This window comes from Pipistrellus hanaki (assembly GCF_964339955.1).
Source record: "Pipistrellus hanaki genome assembly, chromosome: X".
NCBI lineage: Eukaryota > Metazoa > Chordata > Mammalia > Chiroptera > Vespertilionidae > Pipistrellus > Pipistrellus hanaki.
Genome location: NC_140524.1, coordinates 97744881 through 97765123, shown reverse-complemented (window position 1 = coordinate 97765123; position 20243 = coordinate 97744881). Strand labels below are relative to the sequence as shown.

The 20243-nt window shown below is 42.8% G+C and overlaps 1 protein-coding gene across 5 annotated transcripts in view; it reads right to left on the bottom strand.

Moving 5' to 3' along the window:
- Nucleotides 1–20243, bottom strand: part of CTPS2 (CTP synthase 2) — a 123916-nt gene that overhangs the window by 11142 nt on the left and 92531 nt on the right. For all 5 annotated transcript variants that reach the window (XM_084869834.1, XM_084869832.1, XM_084869833.1 and 2 more), the window contains exons 15-17: nt 15393–15448; nt 13744–13840; nt 7113–7257 (exon numbers count right to left, since the gene is read on the bottom strand). In XM_084869834.1, the coding sequence (XP_084725960.1) occupies nt 7113–7257; nt 13744–13840; nt 15393–15448 (298 nt within the window). The remainder of the gene's footprint in view (nt 1–7112; nt 7258–13743; nt 13841–15392; nt 15449–20243) is intronic.

The window sequence follows — 20243 nt, the reverse complement described above, 5'->3', positions numbered from 1 at the left end:
AAAAGGAAAACCCATACAGTCACCAAAGAAGCGCCAGACACAATGGTGAATGACATGGGGGCCTTCTCCCCCTGACTGCTGCCAGGATTCAAAGTTAAAAGTAGAAAGGGAAGGGTAAGCACTAAGGAGAGAATGAACTTAGACCCTACAAGCACGCAAGAGATCGGGAAATGGAACTAGCTCCACGTATGTACTTCCTTTGAGGACTCTCTGGCTATAAAGTAGTTTCAACTTTTGAGTTTGGTCTGAAATATTTAAGCAAATACAGCACATCACTAAGTAACCTCCCTCCTCTTGTTTCTGCACCAGCCTGCCTCCTGATTCGCCACAAAAAGAAGATTTCTCTGCACAAGAGAGAGTGTAGGTTAGGTGGAGACATGGAGTCCAAGATCCTAAGATATAGGATAAAATGCTACTCAGATGTCTTAAGATTTCAATTTGATACTTGAAAAACATTGAGCTGTGTTTCTGTGAACTGCAGACTGAACCCCATGTAGGTTCTTGCTTTCCAACATGGAATGAGTACCATCGAAGCAAGAGAGTTTTACTCAGACCACGCATGGGCATGATAAACGCCAGCATTATAGAACTTGGAAGTTGTTCCTAACTTGGTGTGTTGTGATTGTGTGTAAGAGCCTCGCAGCGCAGCCCCAGAGAACACATGTGCTCAAAAACAACCTATCCACTTTAACCTCTGATCCCTCTTCTGTTACTTAAAATGGAATTCTAGACAGAGATTGAGTTCTCATTTCTAGATACTACAAAACGCACAATTATAAGCATCTTTGTATATTACATTGGTGGGGCAAAAGTAAGCTTACCATTGTTCATATGGAAAATAATACAATCTGTAATAATAAAAGGGTAATATGCAAATCAACCAAACGGTGGAATGGCCGGTCACTATGACGTGCACTGACCACCAGAGGGAAGACACTCAATGCAGGAGCTGCCCCCTGGTGTCAGTGTGCTCCCACAGGGGGAGCGCCGCTCAGCCAGAAGCCAGGCAAGCACAGCGATGGTGGCAGGAGCTCTCTCGAGGCAGTGCTAAGGAGTAGCGAGCCAAGTCGTAAGAAGCAGCGAGCAGGCGGGCTGTAAGGAGTGAGGGCTCCTGAACTGCAAGAGGACACAGGCCGGGCTGAGAGACAACCCCCCCCCCCAACAAGTGCACAAATTTTCATGCACCAGGCCTTTAGTAATTAATACAAGCATAAACTGTTTCACATACAACTGTAAACCTATTTTTGCCATAACCTGTACATTTAATGTCTCCTAAAATTTTTTTCTTTCAATTATATGAAACTAGAGGCCAGTGCACAGGACCGGGGGGGGGGGGGGGGGGGGGCGCGGTCCCTCATCCCAGCCTGCACCCTCTCCAATCTGGGACCCCTCAAGGGATGTCCGACTGCCGGTTTAGGCCCAATCCCACCAGCAGTCGGACATCCCTCTTACAATCCAAGACTGCTGGCTCCCAACTGCTTGCCTGCCTGCCAGCCTGATCACCCCCTAACCACTCTCATGCCAGCCTGATTGATGTCTAACTGTTCCCCTGCCAGCCTGTTTTCCCCCAACTTCCATCCTCTGCCTGGTCACCCCTAACTGCCCTCCCCTGCAGGCTTGATGATCTCAATTCCCAGTGTGTGGCTTGCAGGATGTAGCCGATCAATGATTCTCTCTTATCATTGATCTGATTACCTCTTATCATTTCTCTCTCTCTCTCCCTCTCCCTACCTCTCTGAAATCAATAAAGATATATTAAAAAAACAAAACAAAAAACAATTACATGAAATAGTCTCATTCCAGTACATCATACGCCAGCAAGACCATGAAAACTTGTGGTTATATTTCACACATGGGACAAATTGTTTCAACACCAGGGGAGGGATATCAGCAAAGAATTATAAAGATTTCTTTAATGGACCATAATTTCCCATTAGATTTATTTATTCTAAAAATGGCTTATTAGATTTGTGCAAAAGAGTTAACACAGCAGGCCCGAGGCTGCTGTCTCTAGAAGGGTCTGCTTGCAGGGGAACTTGGGAAATTGTTTTCTCCATTACCAATTAATAAGGTCGTTTTACTGGGCCTACGCTGTCTATATAAACAATGTGATTTACGGTAAATATTTGCTTTCCTTTTCAGAGTCTGGAATTTGAGCAGTTGCTAGAAAGAAAAAGCCTGTGTAGCCAGCCCCCAATAAAAACCCTAAACTCTGAGTCTCAAATGGGCTTCCCTGGGCATACACATCACACACGTTGCTGCCTTTTTATTGACAGAGGGAGAGGGAGTTCGGTGTGACTTCTCACAAAAGGGAGAGAGCACAGAAAACCTGCAAACAGCCTTAGCTCGTTTGGCTCAGTGGATAGAGCACCGATCTGCAGACTGAAGGGTCCCAGGTTCGATTCCAGTCAAGGGGCACATACCTCGGTTGCAGGCTCCCAGCCCTGGTCGGGGAGGGGGGGGGAGGGGCATGCAGGAGGCAACCAATTGATGTCTCTCACATTGGTGTTTCTCTGTCTCTCCCTCTCCCTTCCATTCTCTCTAAAAATGAATGGAAAAAATATCCTCAGGTGAGGATTTTTAAAAAAAAGAAAAAAACTACAGATTTCTCCAGACTTCACTTATACTTTTTTCTTTTACTGATCCAGCTGTGTATGCTTATTCCGTCACTGTCATAAATTTTAGCTGTGGGTACAACTATATTCTGATTCCTTCTAGTGAATCATCCAATGTATGGGTGGTCTTGGGGGACCCCGAAAAACAAGACCCTCAATTTTTCATATAAGTTTTGTTTAGCTTTAAAAAGCCTAAAAAATACTATCCTAGAACTGTTATGCATCTTGAACATACCACTAAAGTCTAAAACAAGGTGGAATAGTCTTGATAATTGCTATCATTCTATAGATAGTGGAGCATCTGAGAATTTAGCTCACCAGCTCTAGATCCCAAAATTATATTCTTTTTTAAATATTGGTTTCAGAGAGGAAGAGAGGGATACTAGTAGAAACATCAACGATAAGAGAGAATCATTGATCGGCTGCCTCCTGCACGCCCCCTGCCCCCACTGGAATCAAGCCCACAACCCAGGCATGTGCCCTTGACCAAAATCAAACCTGGGACCCTTCAGTCTGCAGGCCAACGCTCTATCCATGAGCCAAAGAGGCCAAAATGATATTCTTACTGCAACTTACTAGGCACTAAAAGATAAATATTCTCCACAAGGCAAAATGCTGGGGTTACAGCTCAGGCGAAACTGCTCAAAACCAAGGATTTTCATATTCTGTGTTTGAAAGCTGGGGGCTGCACAGGTGTCATACAGTTAAATATCAGGAGCCAATGTCTGGGAAAGGAAGTCATTATTCTAAAGTTCATATTCCTTGTCACATTTGTTTGGGATTGATAACCGACAGCAATCTTGTTTGACAAAAATATAGTCTCAATTCAGCTCACATTAGAACTTGGCCGTCAAAGCCATCCTTTGCTTTTCAATGCTCACTCATGTCATGGAGGTGGGCAGAGAGGAGCTGAAGTGCAAGGTTCCTCTGGAATCCTGGCATCTGTCACTGGATTAATTCACCATTCTTAGTTGGAAACCTCCCTGCAAGGTGTTAAGATTAGAATAGACTATATCCATTCTTCCTGCTATCACATTTATTACTTTAATGGGTAATAAAAACAAACAAATCTGTGTGCCAGGGAGCCGGGGAGCCAGAGATAAATAAGCTGCTGGCTGCTCTTAAGGAAGCACCAGTGTGTGGCTAATACATAGGAATTCTCTGCCAAACATGGAAGTCTGTTAGTCTGTTGTAATACCAATATCAGCATCAGAGTTTGGGTAGGAGGATTTTCCTTTTCTCTGAGACGCACTGTGTCTTGCTCAGGAGTCACTAGAAGCAGTCACTTTTTTCAGAAACTACCAGTAAACTTTATCCAGAAACCACCAGCCCCATGAGAGAATCAGCGGGCCATCCAGCATACATGTGGGTAGGCCACATACCCAGATACCATTTGCATATTAGTTGATGTTTGCAAACAACCAGATAGTTATGTTGAGTTATGTGTGAGTGAGTTCTCCCAGCCATCGAATTTGCTCCATTGTCACCCTCCTTTCACATATGATCACTGAAATAATCTATTTTGTGTATATATATATATAAAAGCCCAATATGCAAATTGTCCCCTCGGGAGTTTGATAAGGAGTTCAATCGCTCGCTATGACATGTGCTGACCACCAGGGGGTGGCACGGAATGAAGGAAAGCCTGGGAAGGGAGACCCTGGCCGGCAGCTGGAAGGCCCCGATCAGCCCTGATTGCCGGCCAAGGCCCAGGGACCCTACATGCACCAGGCCTCTAGTAGAGACAATAAAGTAGCTGAGAAGGGTCACAGCACACATCCAGAATGGGAACACACTGAAATCTCCAATCTGCTGCATAAGCCATGCAGCCTCAGAACACAGGAAGTTCATCTTTGCGTGAAATCTCATGCTGAACCACGCTACATGAGCCAGATAAAGTGGAGCTGCTTGGCTGGAGCAGGGAAGAGCCTGGAGCCCCTCAGCCTGCTCTTCACAGCTGGCCAGACTCCAGCTCCATAAGGCACAGCATGAAAATGAGTGCACTGGTTCAAGAACACAAGGAGTGATCATTAATTCAGTAAGACGTCTGACATGGAAAATATATAAAGCCTGCTCCCATATGAACTCCCAGTTAAAGGACATGTTATGGAACCATGAGCATCCCCTAGCACCGTGGTCGGCAAGCTGTGGCTCACGAGCCACATGCGGCTCTTTGGCCCCTTGAGTGTGGCTCTTCCACAAAATACCACTGCCTGGGCGAGTCTATTTTGAAGAAGTGGCATTAGAAGAAGTTTAAAAAATGTGGCTCTCCAAAGAAATTTCAATTGTTGTACTGTTGATATTTGGCTCTGTTGACTAATGAGTTTGCCGACCACTGGCCTAGCAGGTAATGTGGTAAATAAGCAGCTTTCATAACACAAGCACACGCTTACACACCATGCACCAATCCCAGCAGTCCTCAATTGCAATATCACAAGGGTTGTTTGCTAGAATGAGGGTCAGCAGTGGTAATCTTCTAAATAATACATATCCAATTATTATGGTACTAACCCTAGGTAGGGTGCTAACTTAGATATAGTCTATAATTGTGGCTAGTTCCTTCCACTTTTAAAGTTATTATATACTAGAGGCCCATTGCACAAAATTCATACATGATGGTGGTGGGGGGGGTCCCTCAGCCCAGCCTGCACTCTCTCCAATCTGGGACCCCTAGGGGATGTCCGGCTGCTGGTTTAGGCCCGATCCCACAGTCAGACATCCCTCTCAAAATCCGGGAACACTGGCTCCTAACCACTCACCTGCCTGCCTGATCGCCCCTAACCACCTTCACCTACCAACCTAATTGCCCCAACCGCCTTCACCTGCTGTCCTGTTCATCCCCAACTGCCCTCCCCTGCCTGTCTGATCTCTCCCCCAACAGCCATCCTCTGCCAACCTGATACCCCTAATTTCTCCCCTGGTGGTTCCTAACTGCTTCTGCCTCAGCCCCGCCACCATGGCTTTGTCCAGAAGGACGTCCAGAAGGTCTCCAGAAGGTCTCCTGGTCTAATTGGCATATTACTCTTTTATTAATATAGAAAATATTCTTGGATGAGAAAATGTAAAATATGAATTCCCACCAAATTAATATTTAAATGTAAAGAAATTTTGATGAAAATCTATAATGGATTACTTTACTCAAACCTAATTTCAAAAATCATTCTACAGTTAATCTGGAAGAGCAGCAAAATACCTTTTTAAAAATGTTAAACAATAATGGGAATAGACTTGATTTACAATAATGCTATGATGAAAAGCGTTTATGGGTTCAGAAATAAGAAGTAAAATCATTAACAGAACAAAACAAAAATCCCTGAAACAAATTTAAATTACTCAACTTACTAACAATTGGGGTTAGGGGGTGGGAGGGAGCAGATCCCTTCCTCACACACTATACCAAATATAAAGTTCATATAAATTAGAGATTTAAGCTTCATTTAAAATAAAAACCATAAAAGTGCTAGTGTAAAAATTGGGATATTATTTATATAATCTTTTGATAAGACTTTACACACTTACACAAAAAACATAATTCATAAAAGATTTGACTATATAAATAAGAAATATATGCAAAAATAAGAGCTTATTTAAATAAATTCCTTATTTAAAACTCTTTAAGGAAAATAAAAACTACCATTGACAACTCGGAAGAAAACAAAATCATTTTGAAAAAGTATTTGCAACCTAACAAAGGATTAATGTCCTTTATATATAAAGAGCTTGCCAATCATTAAGAAAAAAGATATAATAGCTAAAGAAAAAGTAGGGGAAAGGATATGAACAGATCGTTTATAAAACAAAGAGTCAATAACATACTTATATATATTTATTAATCAGAATCCACAAAAGAAAATCCTATTTTTCACTTATGACAAAAATTTCTAAAATAATGCCCCAGAATTAGCATAATTTGGAAAACTGTTAGGTTACTATTGTAGATACAATTAGATCGTTTTTATTAAGAGAAAAAGCCACAATTATTAAGAAGGAAAAAACAATTCTTCACTTTATTCTCTTTTTTTAATGTTTTTATTGATTTTTAAAAGAGAGAGAGAGATAGAAATATCAGTGCTGAGAGAGAATCATTGATCGGCTGCCTCCTGCACATCTCCCACTGGAGATGGAGAATCGAGCCCACCACCCGGGCATGTGCCCTGCTCAGAATCGAACCTGCAACATCTTGGTTCCTTCACTTCAAAAAGAAATCAGCCCAGCGGGTGTAAGTTCAGGTGTCAAGCATCGCGACCCATGAACCCAGAGGTCACCGGTTCAATTCCCAGTCAGGGCACATGCTCACGCTGCAGCTCACTCACCGTTTGGGGAAGGGGGGGGGGGGTGCAGGAGACAGCCAATCAATGTATCTCTTTCGTGAATGTTTCTCTCTTTCTCTCTCCCTCTCCCTTCCTCTCTTTGAAATCAATAAAAGCATATTTTTTAAGTTTATGAGAAACCTAGAGTGTTGATAACAGCATCTTGGGTCATTGTTAAGCTGGTTACCTGGAGGACAGTTTGCATCCCTGTTGCAGGTAGGCATTCAGGTTCCCAGTTGCTGCAAGTAATAGTCCCAGGTATGGAGGGGAAGGCTTCATCGGCCTAGAAGAAAACTCGGGATGGAATTGGACACCAACAAAATAGGGGTGATCTGAAATGAGAACAATGATGATGTGATTGAAGCAAACAGAGAAATACTTTGAAGGTCTTATCTTTGAATCAGAAACTTATTCCACGATGAGATAACTATTTAACTTATCATCATAGCCAGTTATTTTCACATAACCAGTTATTGTCACAGTCCATCTTCCCAGTAGAATTTCAAATTACAAAACACATCTCCCGCAATAAAAATCCAACATTTTATTTGTAGAAGGTGGTATTAGAATAAGCAATGTTAAGCAAAAATCTTTGAATGGCGAGATAAATTCTGCATTCCCAAAATCTGCCTGCTTTTTAAAAATATATATAAATGTTTATTGATTTCAGAGAGAGAGAGGGAGAGAGAGAGGGAGAGGGAGAGGGAGAGACCTCAATGATGAGAGAGAATCATTGATCAATAGCCACACTGGGGATCATCAAGCCTATAACCCAGGCATGTGCCCTGACCGGGAATCAAACCATGACCTTCTGATTGAACCACTGAGCCACGCCAGCTGGGCATCTGCCTGCTTTGATGGTCCTTCATAGACTTACACTGTGCTCCTTTCCATGGTACCCTTCACCCTTTAGGCTAACTGTAGGACATTCTTTCTTTTAGATGGCTTCAGGCCATTTTCTATAAGATCTCCTTCACCGAGGTGAGGGTCCCTTGGGAATGCAGCAAGTACAACTGCTTTTCTAGTTGCAGCTCTAAGTTGGGTATTAATCACAGACAGCACCATGAAACTGAACTCATATTTCATTCTATGCCAACTTATCCCTGTGATGAATGGTCTTTGAGTGATAAAAGGATGGCCTCTCAAACATGTTAATGGTGGTTATGGCTCAAGGTGACAAAAGTTTAAGATTTTTTTTTCTTCTTGATACTTTTCTGTATCGTGTGAAGCTTTACAATAAGCATCTATCACTTACATTACTGGGGTAGGAAATGAAGTGATTTTCATATTGAGGATTGTAAGAAGCCCCTAGATGAGCAATTTAAGTTCTCCTAGATGTAGTAAGAATAGAAAAGTAGCTTTCTCCCCACTACTTTTAACAGGAATCCCGTTTTTATAATAAAAATTAAACAGGCAACATTTCCAAAACTGGGTAGAAATTTTATAGGATTAAAAATTCCTCTTTCCGCCAAAACCGGTTTGGCTCAGTGGATAGAGCGCCAGCCTGCGGACTAAAAGGTCCCGGGTTCGACTCCGGTCAAGGGCATGTACCATGGTTGTGGGCACATCCCCAGTGGGGGGTGTGTAAGAGGCAGCTGATCAATGATTCTCCCTCATCGATGTTTCTAACTAACTATCCCTCTCTCTTCCTCTCTGTAAAAAATCAATAAAGAATATATATATATATATATATATATATATATATATATATCCTCTTTCCAATTGGAACTCTCAAAAAACTATGTTTTTCCCATATTAGGGATAAACTAATTAGAGATTCGGCTACTCTTTAATCCCATAATTATTATAGCATAGAGCATGGTCAGTGTGCTCTATTCCTTACTTTAAAAATAATTTAAATTGATATTGAGTTACATATCTCTATATATCTATATCTATCTATGATATAACCAGTTTTATAGGGAAAAGTAAATACAACGTTAAAGCTTTCAGAGAGATGTTTTATCAAATGATCTAAAAGTCAAGTATGTAATTCAAAATCACAAATCCCCATCATTTGCCATTAGAGTCCCAAAGCTACTGTAGAGTAGCGAGGACATGATGATGGATCGCAAATGTCCACTCTTCTAAGGTTATTTAAAGCTTTGCTCTACAAAATGGTAGCCTCTAGCCACACACAGCTATTTTAATCTATTCAAATTAATTGAGCATGTTTCAATACTCAATAGCTACATATGGCTACCACATTGAATAGGGCAGAACACTGTATCATTGCAGCAAGTTCTATTGCACAGCTTTGAGTGTACAAAAATCCAGTGAAATCCTCTACATCAAGCATGTCAAACTCACGGCCTGCGGGCCACATGTGGCCCACAACACATATTTTTGCAGCCCAGCCAATACAACGGTATGTAAGAAACGTTTTAATAAAAATTTAGTCACTTAATTTTTACAATATCCTATTATACATAATTATTAATAACAAACTACATTTGCTGATGACTGATTACTAGAATCGTGCTGCATTCCTTTCCCTTACACGCAAGCACACTATTTCTCTCCACTAATACCAGTAGTATTTTAGCAGCCAATGGCCAAGTCATTAGTCTTGGACTGACTTGTTTGGTGTGCACAACAGAAAATATTTTGCTTTCAGAGAACAAGAAAAATAGGTTCATTTGCATTACACTTATTAATTTGTGCAGTTATTCAGTGTCTGGTAAGTTACTGTTTAAGAAAAAATACTATTTTTATTAAAATGTTCTATTATTTTATGTTAACGATGACATTTATTTCAGACCTTTGTATTCAGCATGACTCTATTGAAATAAACCTACGTTTCTATGAAAATTGAAGCTTTTGTTTTGTTTTCTTTTCTTTTTTTAATATATTTTATTGATTTTTTACAGAGGAAAAGCGAGGGATAGAGAGTTAGAAATATCGATGAGAGAGAAACATTGATTCAGCCGATTCCTGCATAATCCTCACTGGGGATGTGCCTGCAACAAAGGTACAAGCCCTTGACAGGTATCGAACCTGGGACCCTTCAGTCCGCAGGCTGACGCTTTATCCACTGAGCCAAACCGGCTTTTGTTTTCTTGCTGCCCACGTAAATTTAAACATTGTTTATTTGGCCCATGTTAGCCTTTGAGTTTGACATGCTTGCTCTATATCACATCTAAGAAGAAACCTCCTTAAATTAGAGGGACACTCAGGAATGAAAGTTTGGTGAGGGGAAGGCCACCTTCTCTTAGGAATGTATCCCCTCAAGAAAACTAGAAGAGAAATCATCCAAACTTAGAAAAGAAACTAAGCAATGTAGCTTTAAATTTAAGATACGATAAATCTTACAGCACAGCATCCAGTGATATCGTTGAAAGAAGCAGACAGTAATTGTGTTTTTGTACCATTACAGAGAGAAGCTGAATAATGGATCATGTCAGAGTCAGGGACAGAATATTTAAATGAATGGATCATTGCTCTGAATCACTTTATCCCAAAAATCCCCTATGCTAATATGAGGAAGGAGACTATAAAATTTTTATTTTGGTGATGTTCTAACAGTCAAAGTATCTTTTAAATAATTCTCTTAATTGCTTTGAACCAAATTCTGACATTGTACTGATCTCAAGCTTTGTTGTTCCTTTTAGAATTGCTTTAGTAATACAGAGATTCGTGGGTATGCTTCTAAGAGGAAGCCAAGATCCAAATATTCTGGAGAATTCTCCATAATAAAATCAATTCCCTGTGGTCAGCTTTTCAAAGTCGCAAGGTTATACAGCAACTCTCATTCCCCTTACAACCCACAGGAAATTTGCAAGTGTCAATGGAAATCTAAAACTTTGCAGTTGAAAGCGACTTCTAATATTTGCTGAAAATAATGAGAACCAGGAGAATTAACAGAGAATAAATATTTGAACCAAGGAAACAAATAGTAATGTTTAAGAATGCCTCTGACCTCTCACACGCACGCCAGCGATCCACGCTGTATAAATTCTAAATGACGGTCATTCCCCTTAGGAAGACTATGGGAAATAAATTCTCATATTCTAAATCAAAACGTGGATTGATAATCTTAAATGGAATGTCCAATGAAAACGAAGGAACAATAAAATCCCACAGGAGTGGTGGCAGAAGGAATCAATAACCTGGCCAGCTGCTAGCTGGATGGCCTGGGCAGTTTACTTCACTTCTTTGCATAGAGTCTCCTTCTCTGGGAGGTGGGAATTACATCATAACATCATTAGCCTTGTAATTTGCAAAAGGCATTCAGAGTCCTTGGGGGGAGGGGCTAGTGAGAAGCATCTAGGGTGCACACTTAATGTCCATTGCTTTTCTTCTTTCAGGATACAGGCAACATACTATCAAGTACAAAAATGCCTTTTCCAATTTCAACTCTCCCACCTCCTGGGGATTCCTGAAGTACCTTACAGACTAGAGACAGAAAAGGAAAGGGACAAAGGAATTTGAAACGAAGGATGGTGACACAGGCTAAGATAGAAAAAGAAGTAGGAAAGTTAGAAGTGTAAGTAAGTTATCCAGAGCCCAAAGGATATAGGTGAAAAGGGAGATTCTAGACAATTATGCTACTATTTTTTTTAGAGTATCCTGTACATACTAAGCACTCAAGTACATACTAAGTACATACTAAGCACTCACTAAGCATACAAGTGAGAGTGGTTTAGACAACAAACTGGTGTCACATAGATTGCACAGCCAGAGCTCTGTCCTTGCTGGAGTCATCACAACCTAGGACTAGGGTGGTAGGGATGAGAATACAATGGCAACCAAGAGAGATCTTTCCAGCCGAAACCGGTTTGGCTCAGTGGATACGCACATGTGTCAAACACAAGGCCCGCGGGCCAAATCCAGCCCGCCAGGCCTTGCAATGTGGCCCGCACCGCGCTGTCATCACTGCACTCCGCTGTCAGTTTATGACATTGTCAGTTTATGACTGTTCAGTAAACCATTCGGCCCGCGATTTAGGCTGGATTTTAGATTTTGGCCCCTTCTCTGATTGAGTTCGACACCCCTAGGATAGAGCATCGGCCTGAGGACTGAAAGGTCCTGGGTTGGATTCCGGTCAAGGGCATGTACCTTGGTTGTGGGCACATCCCCAGTAGGGGCATACAAAAGGCAGCTGATCGATGTTTCTAACTCTCTATCCCTCTCTTCCTCTCTATAAAAAAATCAATAAAATATATATTTTTTAAAAGAGAGATCTTTCCAGAGATGGAATCTACAGGACTTGAGAACCGATTACAAGTTGGGGGTATGAAGAGGCAAGGGAGCTAAATAAATCCAATTTCAAACCTGACGATCCAAAACTGGGTTCCCAACCAAGTTGTTTTTTAGTGTCGAAGCTTGGAGGGTGGGGCAGGTAGTGCTACTGGCATCCAGTGGGTAGAGACCAGGGATGCTGTCAAATATCCAGCATCAGCCCCCACCACAAATAATGATCCTGTTCCACATGTCAGTGGCGGTGAGGGTGAGAAACCCTGGCACTATTGAAAAGTGTAAAAGCCATTCTTAGAGCATGAAACTGAACAAAAAGAGTCAGCGGACTGAATCTGGCCCACCAGCCGAAGTCTGGCAAGCCCTGGGCTAGAAAAGCAAGAGAAAGAGCTGGGATCAGCCTGTATGCGTGAGCGTACCCTGCCTCTGCAGCTTTGAATGAGAACACTGTCCTCTGTCAATAACACACGTATCCTCTGTGCCTACGCTGCTGAAGAGTGCCCCCGCCCAGCCACACAACTTCTTCGGTGATCTTCCTCAACAGAAGTCAAATTCCCTTGTGTATGTTTGATCTCACTAAGAAGTCCGAATGCAGTCCTGCCCGAGTAGTTCAATTGGTTAGAGCATCTTCCCAATATGCCAAAGTTGTGGGTTCGATTCCCCAGTGAGGGCACATACAAGAACCAACCAATGAATGCATAAATGAGTGGAACAACAAAACGATGTCTCTCTCTCTCTCTCTCTCTCTCTCTCTCTCTCTCTCTCTCTCTCTCTCTTTCTCTCTCTCTCTCTCTCTCTCTAAAGAACCAATAAATAAATTTTTAAAAATTAGTCTGAGGCCCTGATAGGTTTGGCTCAGTGGATAGAGCATCAGCCTGTGGACTGAAGGGTCCCAGGTTCGATTCCGATCAAGGACATGTACCTTGGTTGCGGGCACATCCCCAGGGGGGGGTGTGCAGGAGACAGCTGATCGATGTTTCTCTCTCATCGATGTTTCTAACTCTCTATCCCTCTCCCTTCCTCTCTGTACAAAATCAATAAAAAATATATTTTTTTAAATTAGTCTGAGTGCAGCAACTGGCCCACACTTGACCATGGAGCATGAGCGATAGGGAAAGGCAGACACCAGGTGAAATGAGGGGCCAGGTCCCACACACAACAGATGTCAATACCAGTCACCAATAGTGAGACAGCACTGGGCAATTCTTCCTCAAAGGAGAAAGTAAAGAAAAATACTACTCAACAGTGGGCTGCCTGCCTTTCCCAGGGTGCCTGACCTAGATGCTGAAAACAAGCGAAGGAGGTAAGGATGGTAAGGAAGCATACTGCTGATAGAACGTGTAGGACAATGCATCATTGTATGGCACATTCATAGTAAAAGGCCCCGAATGATCAGGATTACAAGCAGTCTTTTCTTTTCTTTTCTTTTTTCTTTTTTTTTTTTTTTCACATACTGTATGCTTAGCTGCATACTTTCTATTTAGTTGCAAATTTATTTCAAAGGAGAGAGGGGGGAAAAAAGACCAAATAAGACAGGTACCAAGTTACAGCTTCATATGTCTATGGGCAAAGAAAAAGAGATTAGCTCAACACAAAAATTCAAAAGTGAAAAGCCCACTTACTTGCCAGTTCAATGATTTCCATCCTCTCCCCATCAACATCCTGTCCTACAAAATGTAAGTCACTCTGCCCAAATTGGTTGACCAAGGAAGGGTTCACCTGGAAAAAAAACAAAAACAAGAAATTAAATGTCTTTGGGCAGCAGAGCAATACAGACATATCAGCTTATTAAAAGGGCCTACATCAACTGGGTGGGTTTTTCCATTTCCGTGATGTTCTAACCAGTAGTTAATTTCTATATTCAACCTATTTTTAAACTCATGGTGAACCTGAAAAGCAGCCTAATCACAGACCTTAACTTTGGGAGGCACGCGTTCTCTCGCCCAAAGATGAGATTCAGAAAGCAAGACTGTGAAACAGACCTTTTTTATTGGAGACCTTGAGACCAGCTATTTATAGCCATCCCCGTATTTGCTTCTTGCCATGAGTTATGTGCAAATGTAACTCTCTCTCTCCAAATCACAAATCTGCTTGAGGACTGAAACCATCTTATTTACCCTGTGACTAACACCAATGAGTTATTTATATTTAGTTACATAAAAGTTCTAAAAATAAGCTTGGAGCAAGTTTTCTACTAAAATACTGGTTAGAGATGACAACTTGATGACCTGGTTCACAGCCCCTTCCCTCGCTCATCTCATCAGAGCTTTTCCCCAACCTTTTCAACCTCTCCTTCACAAAAAGCACTTCCTCATCCAAAACCAGAGTGGGGTCCCACCTCTCCTCATCTTAATCACACATTTTGTTTATTTTGTTTTTTTTTCACATTGGGCTAGTTCTCAGAATTTGTCAATTTTTCTTCCTTTTTAACTGCTTTATTGAGATATAATTCATATACCTTACAATTCATCCATTAAAAGTGTACAACTTGCCAAAACCGGTTTGGCTCAGTGGATAGAGTGTTGGCCTGCGGACTGAAAGGTCCCGGGTTCGATTCCAGTCAAGGGCGTGTACCTTGGTTGCAGGGCACATCCCCAGTAGGGGTTGTGCAAGAGGCAGCTGATCGATGTTTCTCTCTCATCAATGTTTATAACTCTCTATCCCTCTCTTTTCCTCTCTGTAAAAAAATCAATAAATTTTTTTTTTAAGTGTACAACTTGCCCATATGGCATGGCTCAGGAGTTGAGCATCAATAATGAACCAAGAGGTCACAGTTCAATTCCCTGTCAGGGCACATGCCCAACTTGTGGGCCGGATCCCCAGTGTGGGGTGTGCAAAAGGCAGCTGATCAATGATTCTCTCTCATCATTGATGTTTCTATTTCTCTCTCCCTCTCCCTTCCTCTCTCAAATCAATAAAATTATATTAAATTTTTAAAAGTGTACAACTCAATGGTATATAGTATATAGGTTTCAACCAACACCACAATCAATCCAAAAATATACCATGCACCCTCTTACCATCACCCCTCAAACCCCCCTCATTACCCTCACCACTCAGCAAATTATTTTCCATTATTGGTAGCCTACTAGCATCCATTCCCACCAGTCCTCCCTCAAAACAGAGCCCCGGGCTTGTTCTGGTATCTACTCTACCCCCACATGCCCATGGACTCCATCTCCCTGATCATGTTTCAGAGGCCCACTTGTAATCTCTGGGGTTCCCCGCACTAAGCATCTATATTCCACAGTAATTCAGTGTGAAAGCGTACCTCATACCGATGTCTGTGTCTTTCTTCTATAAAAGGAACATCACCATAAAGCTTCCCTGTAACAATACGAAAGTGAAATTAATATTGGAGTCATCAGCTTGGGAACCACACCCATGGCATAGGTGTGGGGGAAGTCTCTTTAATCTCTACCAGAGGCCTAAAAAAGAACTAGATTTCAGATAGCAATCTAGATTTTCTTCCCTTATAATACAGGACAGCAATCACTTCTTTGAAACCCAGAAGCAATTCTCAAGTAAGCCATCACACTGCATAAGGGGAAGCCTGCTGCTCCGCCAGTCCCTTGCGGACTCCAGCAGATGCTCCCTCCTTTCATGCACTTACCTGCAAGATTGCAAGACCGAGTAACATCCACACGATCGCTTCTGTGCAGATTCATAATGGGGAGCATTTCACAAAAGAAGAAAATGAAACCAAAGGAAGAGAAACCAAACCAAAAAACTTGCCCAAAGCTCTGCTCTGCTGGCAGCACAGTGCGGCCTCAAACCCAGGCCTCCTTCCCCTGGCCCAATACTTTCTCACTACACTTTTTCACACAGTACTAGCGACAATGCTTTACATCCCTCCTTAAAAATATGCCTGTCCTGTCAAAACCAGTTTGGCTCAGTGGATAGAGCGTCGGCCTGCGGACTGAAGGGGTCCCAGGTTCGATTCCGGTCAAGGGCATGTACCTTGGTTGCGGGCACATCACCGGTGGGGGGTGTTGCAGGAGGCAGCTGATCCATGATTCTCTCTCATCGATGTTCTGGGTGTTGCAGGAGGCAGCTGATCCATGATTCTCTCTCATCGATGTTTCTGACTCTCTATCCCTCTCCCTTCCTCTCTATAAAAAATCAATAAAATATATTTTAAAAAATTGAAAAAAAAAATATGCCTGTCCTTTGAGTCTAAAATTTGACCTCTAAGGATTTATCCCAGAAAATAGAAATGAGGACAGAGATTTATCCATGAATATGCTCACTCCTGTTATTTAACAAAGAACAACTGGAAACAAGCTGAGCATCAGGAATAGAGAGGACTGCTGGATTAAACAAGCATGTCTATACCAAAGTGTTGTTTTTTTAAAAATATGTTTATTGACTTCAGAGAGGAAGGGACAGGGAGATAGAAACACCAATGATGAGAGAGAATCATCGATGGGCTGCCTCCTACAAGCTCCCCATTGGGGATGGAGACTGCAACTAGGACATATATCCTGAGCAGGAATCAAACTGTGAACTCTTGGTTCATAGGTCAATGCTCAACCACTGAGCCACCTGGCCAGGCTATATCAAGGTTCTTAATCAGGAGTGTGTGGCTGACAATCACATATGGAGCTTCTTATTAAACACTAGAGGCCCAGTGCACAAAATTCATGCATGGGGGAGGGGTGTGCCTCAGCCCAGCCTGCACCCTCTACAATCTTGGACCCCTCTAGGTTATGTCCGACTGCCCATTTCAGTATATGCTAAATCTGATTCGCACCGGGATCGGGCCTAAATGGGCAGTCGGACATCCTTCTTACAATCCAGGACTGCTGACTCCCAACTGCTAGCCTGCCTGCCTTCCTGGTCACCCCTAACTGCCCTCCCATGCCAGCCTGGTCACCCCTAACTGCACTCCCATGCCAGCCTGGTCGCCCCTAACTGCCCTCCCCTGCTGACCTGATCGCCCACAACTGCCATCCCCTTCCGGTCATCTTGTGGTGGCCATCTTGTGTCCACATGGGAGTAGTCAACTTTGAGCACATGGGGGTGGCCATCTTGTGTGTTGGAGTGATGGTCAATTTGCATATTACTCTTAGATAGGATGCCACTGTCACTGCAAGTGCTGCAGCCCAGGGCAGCATCTTGGGCACGACCTATTTGGCAATGGGCATGATGATCAGTGGGATGGCCAGTGGCCAGTGTCAGGTGGATAGGAGGGGGGTCCATCACCAGACACCTCTCAGTAACAGACCCCACTGGGCAGGCGGAGAAGCAGGATGGCCCAAGCACCAAGTGGGTTATAGCACTGGAACAGTTGGAGGTGCCAACGACGATTCCCTCTGTGCCAGCCCTCATGATGCAGGCCCCAGGCACACAGCCAAGAGACGCGAGGGCCTGCCAACGGTGCTGGAACGCATCACCAAAGCCCAGCAGACCTGGGAGCAGCGCTCGGTTAAACAGGCAGGGGATCATCACACTCTCCCCGATGTCACAAAGTGTGGCACAGGAAGTGTGCCATTTCCACTCGGCTGAAAAAAATGCAAATTGGTTGCCTTCTCATCCGACTCCGTCTGATCAGTCACTGTGACTGAACTTCTATTTGCAATTCTATCCATATACACTGAACTCTCTGGTGATGATGTTAATGGCAGTGAATATTTAGGTATGCATTTTAGAAAGAAAAAAAAGAAAAACAGGAATAGAGAGGCAGGGAGCTCCTTTGAGAGAACCACAGCGTGCCATGGAAAGGGGGGGGGAAGGGTCGTTCAAGATAGAGCCTTGGTCCTTGAACTATCAGTTCATAAAAATTAAAGGAAAACTGGAAAATAATAGCACGGCAATGCCCAGCTGGAAAAATGAAAGCATATCTGCCATTATGAAGTTACAGGAAAAAGCAGCTGAAAGATTTGAACCTAATTTTTTTTTAATTTTTTAAATATTTTATTGATTCTTTACAGAGAGGAAGAGAGAGGGATAGAGAGTTAGAAACATCGATGAGAAACATCAATCCGCTGCCTCTTGCACACCCCCTACTGGAGATGTGCCTGCAACCTAGGTACATGCCCTTGACCGGAATCAAACCTGGGACCTTTCAGTCCACAGGCCGACACTCTGTCCACTGAGCCACACCGGTTTCGGCTTGGACCTAATTTTGAGAGAATTCCTTATGACCTCTGACTTTGTGATTGACCTTTTCCTCCTATCGCTCAAAATCTCTTCCCGGTCTCCTTCATTACAACTTATAACTTAGCAAATTCAATGGCAGAGTGCCAATCTCCACAGAGACGGGGAAGAATATGGCAAAAATCTACAAATTAAGATACAAGGAATTACACGTCAAGTCACTGGGACCAGGAGGCTATCACGTGGACTTTGAAACTGGCCTACGCCTGCTCCCGGGCGTAAGGGACACTTTGTGTTTGCTAATTTATCTCAGGTAACAGGAAGAGGGAGGTGGGAGGGTGACTCTGGAGCCAGACTGCCGGGCTTTACATTCCACTACACCGTTTAGTGGCTGTGTGACTTGGCCAAATTGACTTCGCCTCTCTGCCTCAGCTTCCTCAGCTGTAAAATGGGGACTGTGATAGTCTCTGATTTACAAGGCCGTAGGAAGGATTAAATAAATCAAAGTATGTGAATTGCTAGGACAGTAAGTGAACCATGAGATTGCTATTGTTATCTCTAGACTATGGAATCAAACAGAAGCTAGACCAGAAGCTCTACAAGATAACAGATGAGATATGAAACATATTTTCAGAACTTTGGAAATTTACTTTCTGCATTCAAAATCTTTTTTTTTAAATATATTTTATTGATTTTTTACAGAGAGGAAGGGAGAGAGATAGAGAGCTAGAAACATCGATGAGAGAGAAACATCGACCAGCTGCTTCTTGCACATCCCCTACTGGGGATGTGCCTGCAACCAACGTACATGCCCCTGACCGGAATCGAACCCGGGACCAATGCTCTACCACTGAGCCAAACCGGTTTCGGCTCAAAATCTATCTTGATCACTTATAAATCTGTGAAGAATGAATCCATAAAATTAATCCATTGCCATATCCACGAAAAAGTTACTCCTTTGATGTGTCAAGTGCATGTCATTTTGCCTCAGTCCCTACCATTCCCTGTTGCCTCTTTCTCTTTTTTTAAAAAAAATACTTTTATTGATTATTTTTTAGAGAGGGAGATAGAAACATGGATGAGAATCATCCATCAGCTGCCTCCTGCACACCCCCTACTGGGGATCGAGCCTGCAACCAAGGTACATGCCCTTGAATGGAATCAAACCCAGGACCCTTCAGTCTGCAGGCCAACGCTCTATCCACTGAGCCACACCAGTTAGGGCCCTGTTTCCTTTCTAACCCTGAGGCGCACTGCAGCTGCCACTGATTGTTGAGCTTAAGCTGTGGCATTTCTCATACCTGGATGTTGGACACATTTACATTCCCTACCTGGTCCTACTGGTCCAGCTGCCAGTACAATGTTGATTCAGTGCTTGTATCTTGCCTCAAGCCAAAAACATGGTTTCAGAATGCCTTTCAGAAGCCAGGGATGGGGTCTTCGCTTTCTGCACCCCGGCTCTCCTCCCACAAGACACTTCTCTTGAAACCTGAGAAACTGTCTCAGGGCTCTCACAAGGAAGCTTTGAGCACTGGAAGCTGTTTGGTCTTTGCCATTTCCCTCTTGGACTAAGGTCCAGCCATTCGGTATAGAGAAGCGGTCAAGAATGCAGGCTCTGCCAAAACCGGTTTGGCTGTCAGCCTGCAGACTGAAGTGTCCCGAGTCAAGGGCATGTACCTTGGTTGCGGGCACATCCCCTGTAGGGGGTGTGCAAGAGGCAGCTGATCGGTGATTCTCTCTCATTGATGTTTCTAGCTCTCTGTCCCTCTCTCTTCCTCTCTGTAAAAAATCAATAATATATATATATATATATATATATATATATATATATATATATATAATGCAGGCTCTGAAATAAGCTCAGGACTAGCATTCTAGCAAGTGAACTTAACCTTCCTAAGATTCCCTTCTCTCGTGCGAAATGAAGCTAGGTCCTAGGGGCATTGGCAGGAACAACTGAAATGATGTAAATAATACCTTAATTCAAAAAATATATATATTTCTTATTGATTTCAGAGAGGAA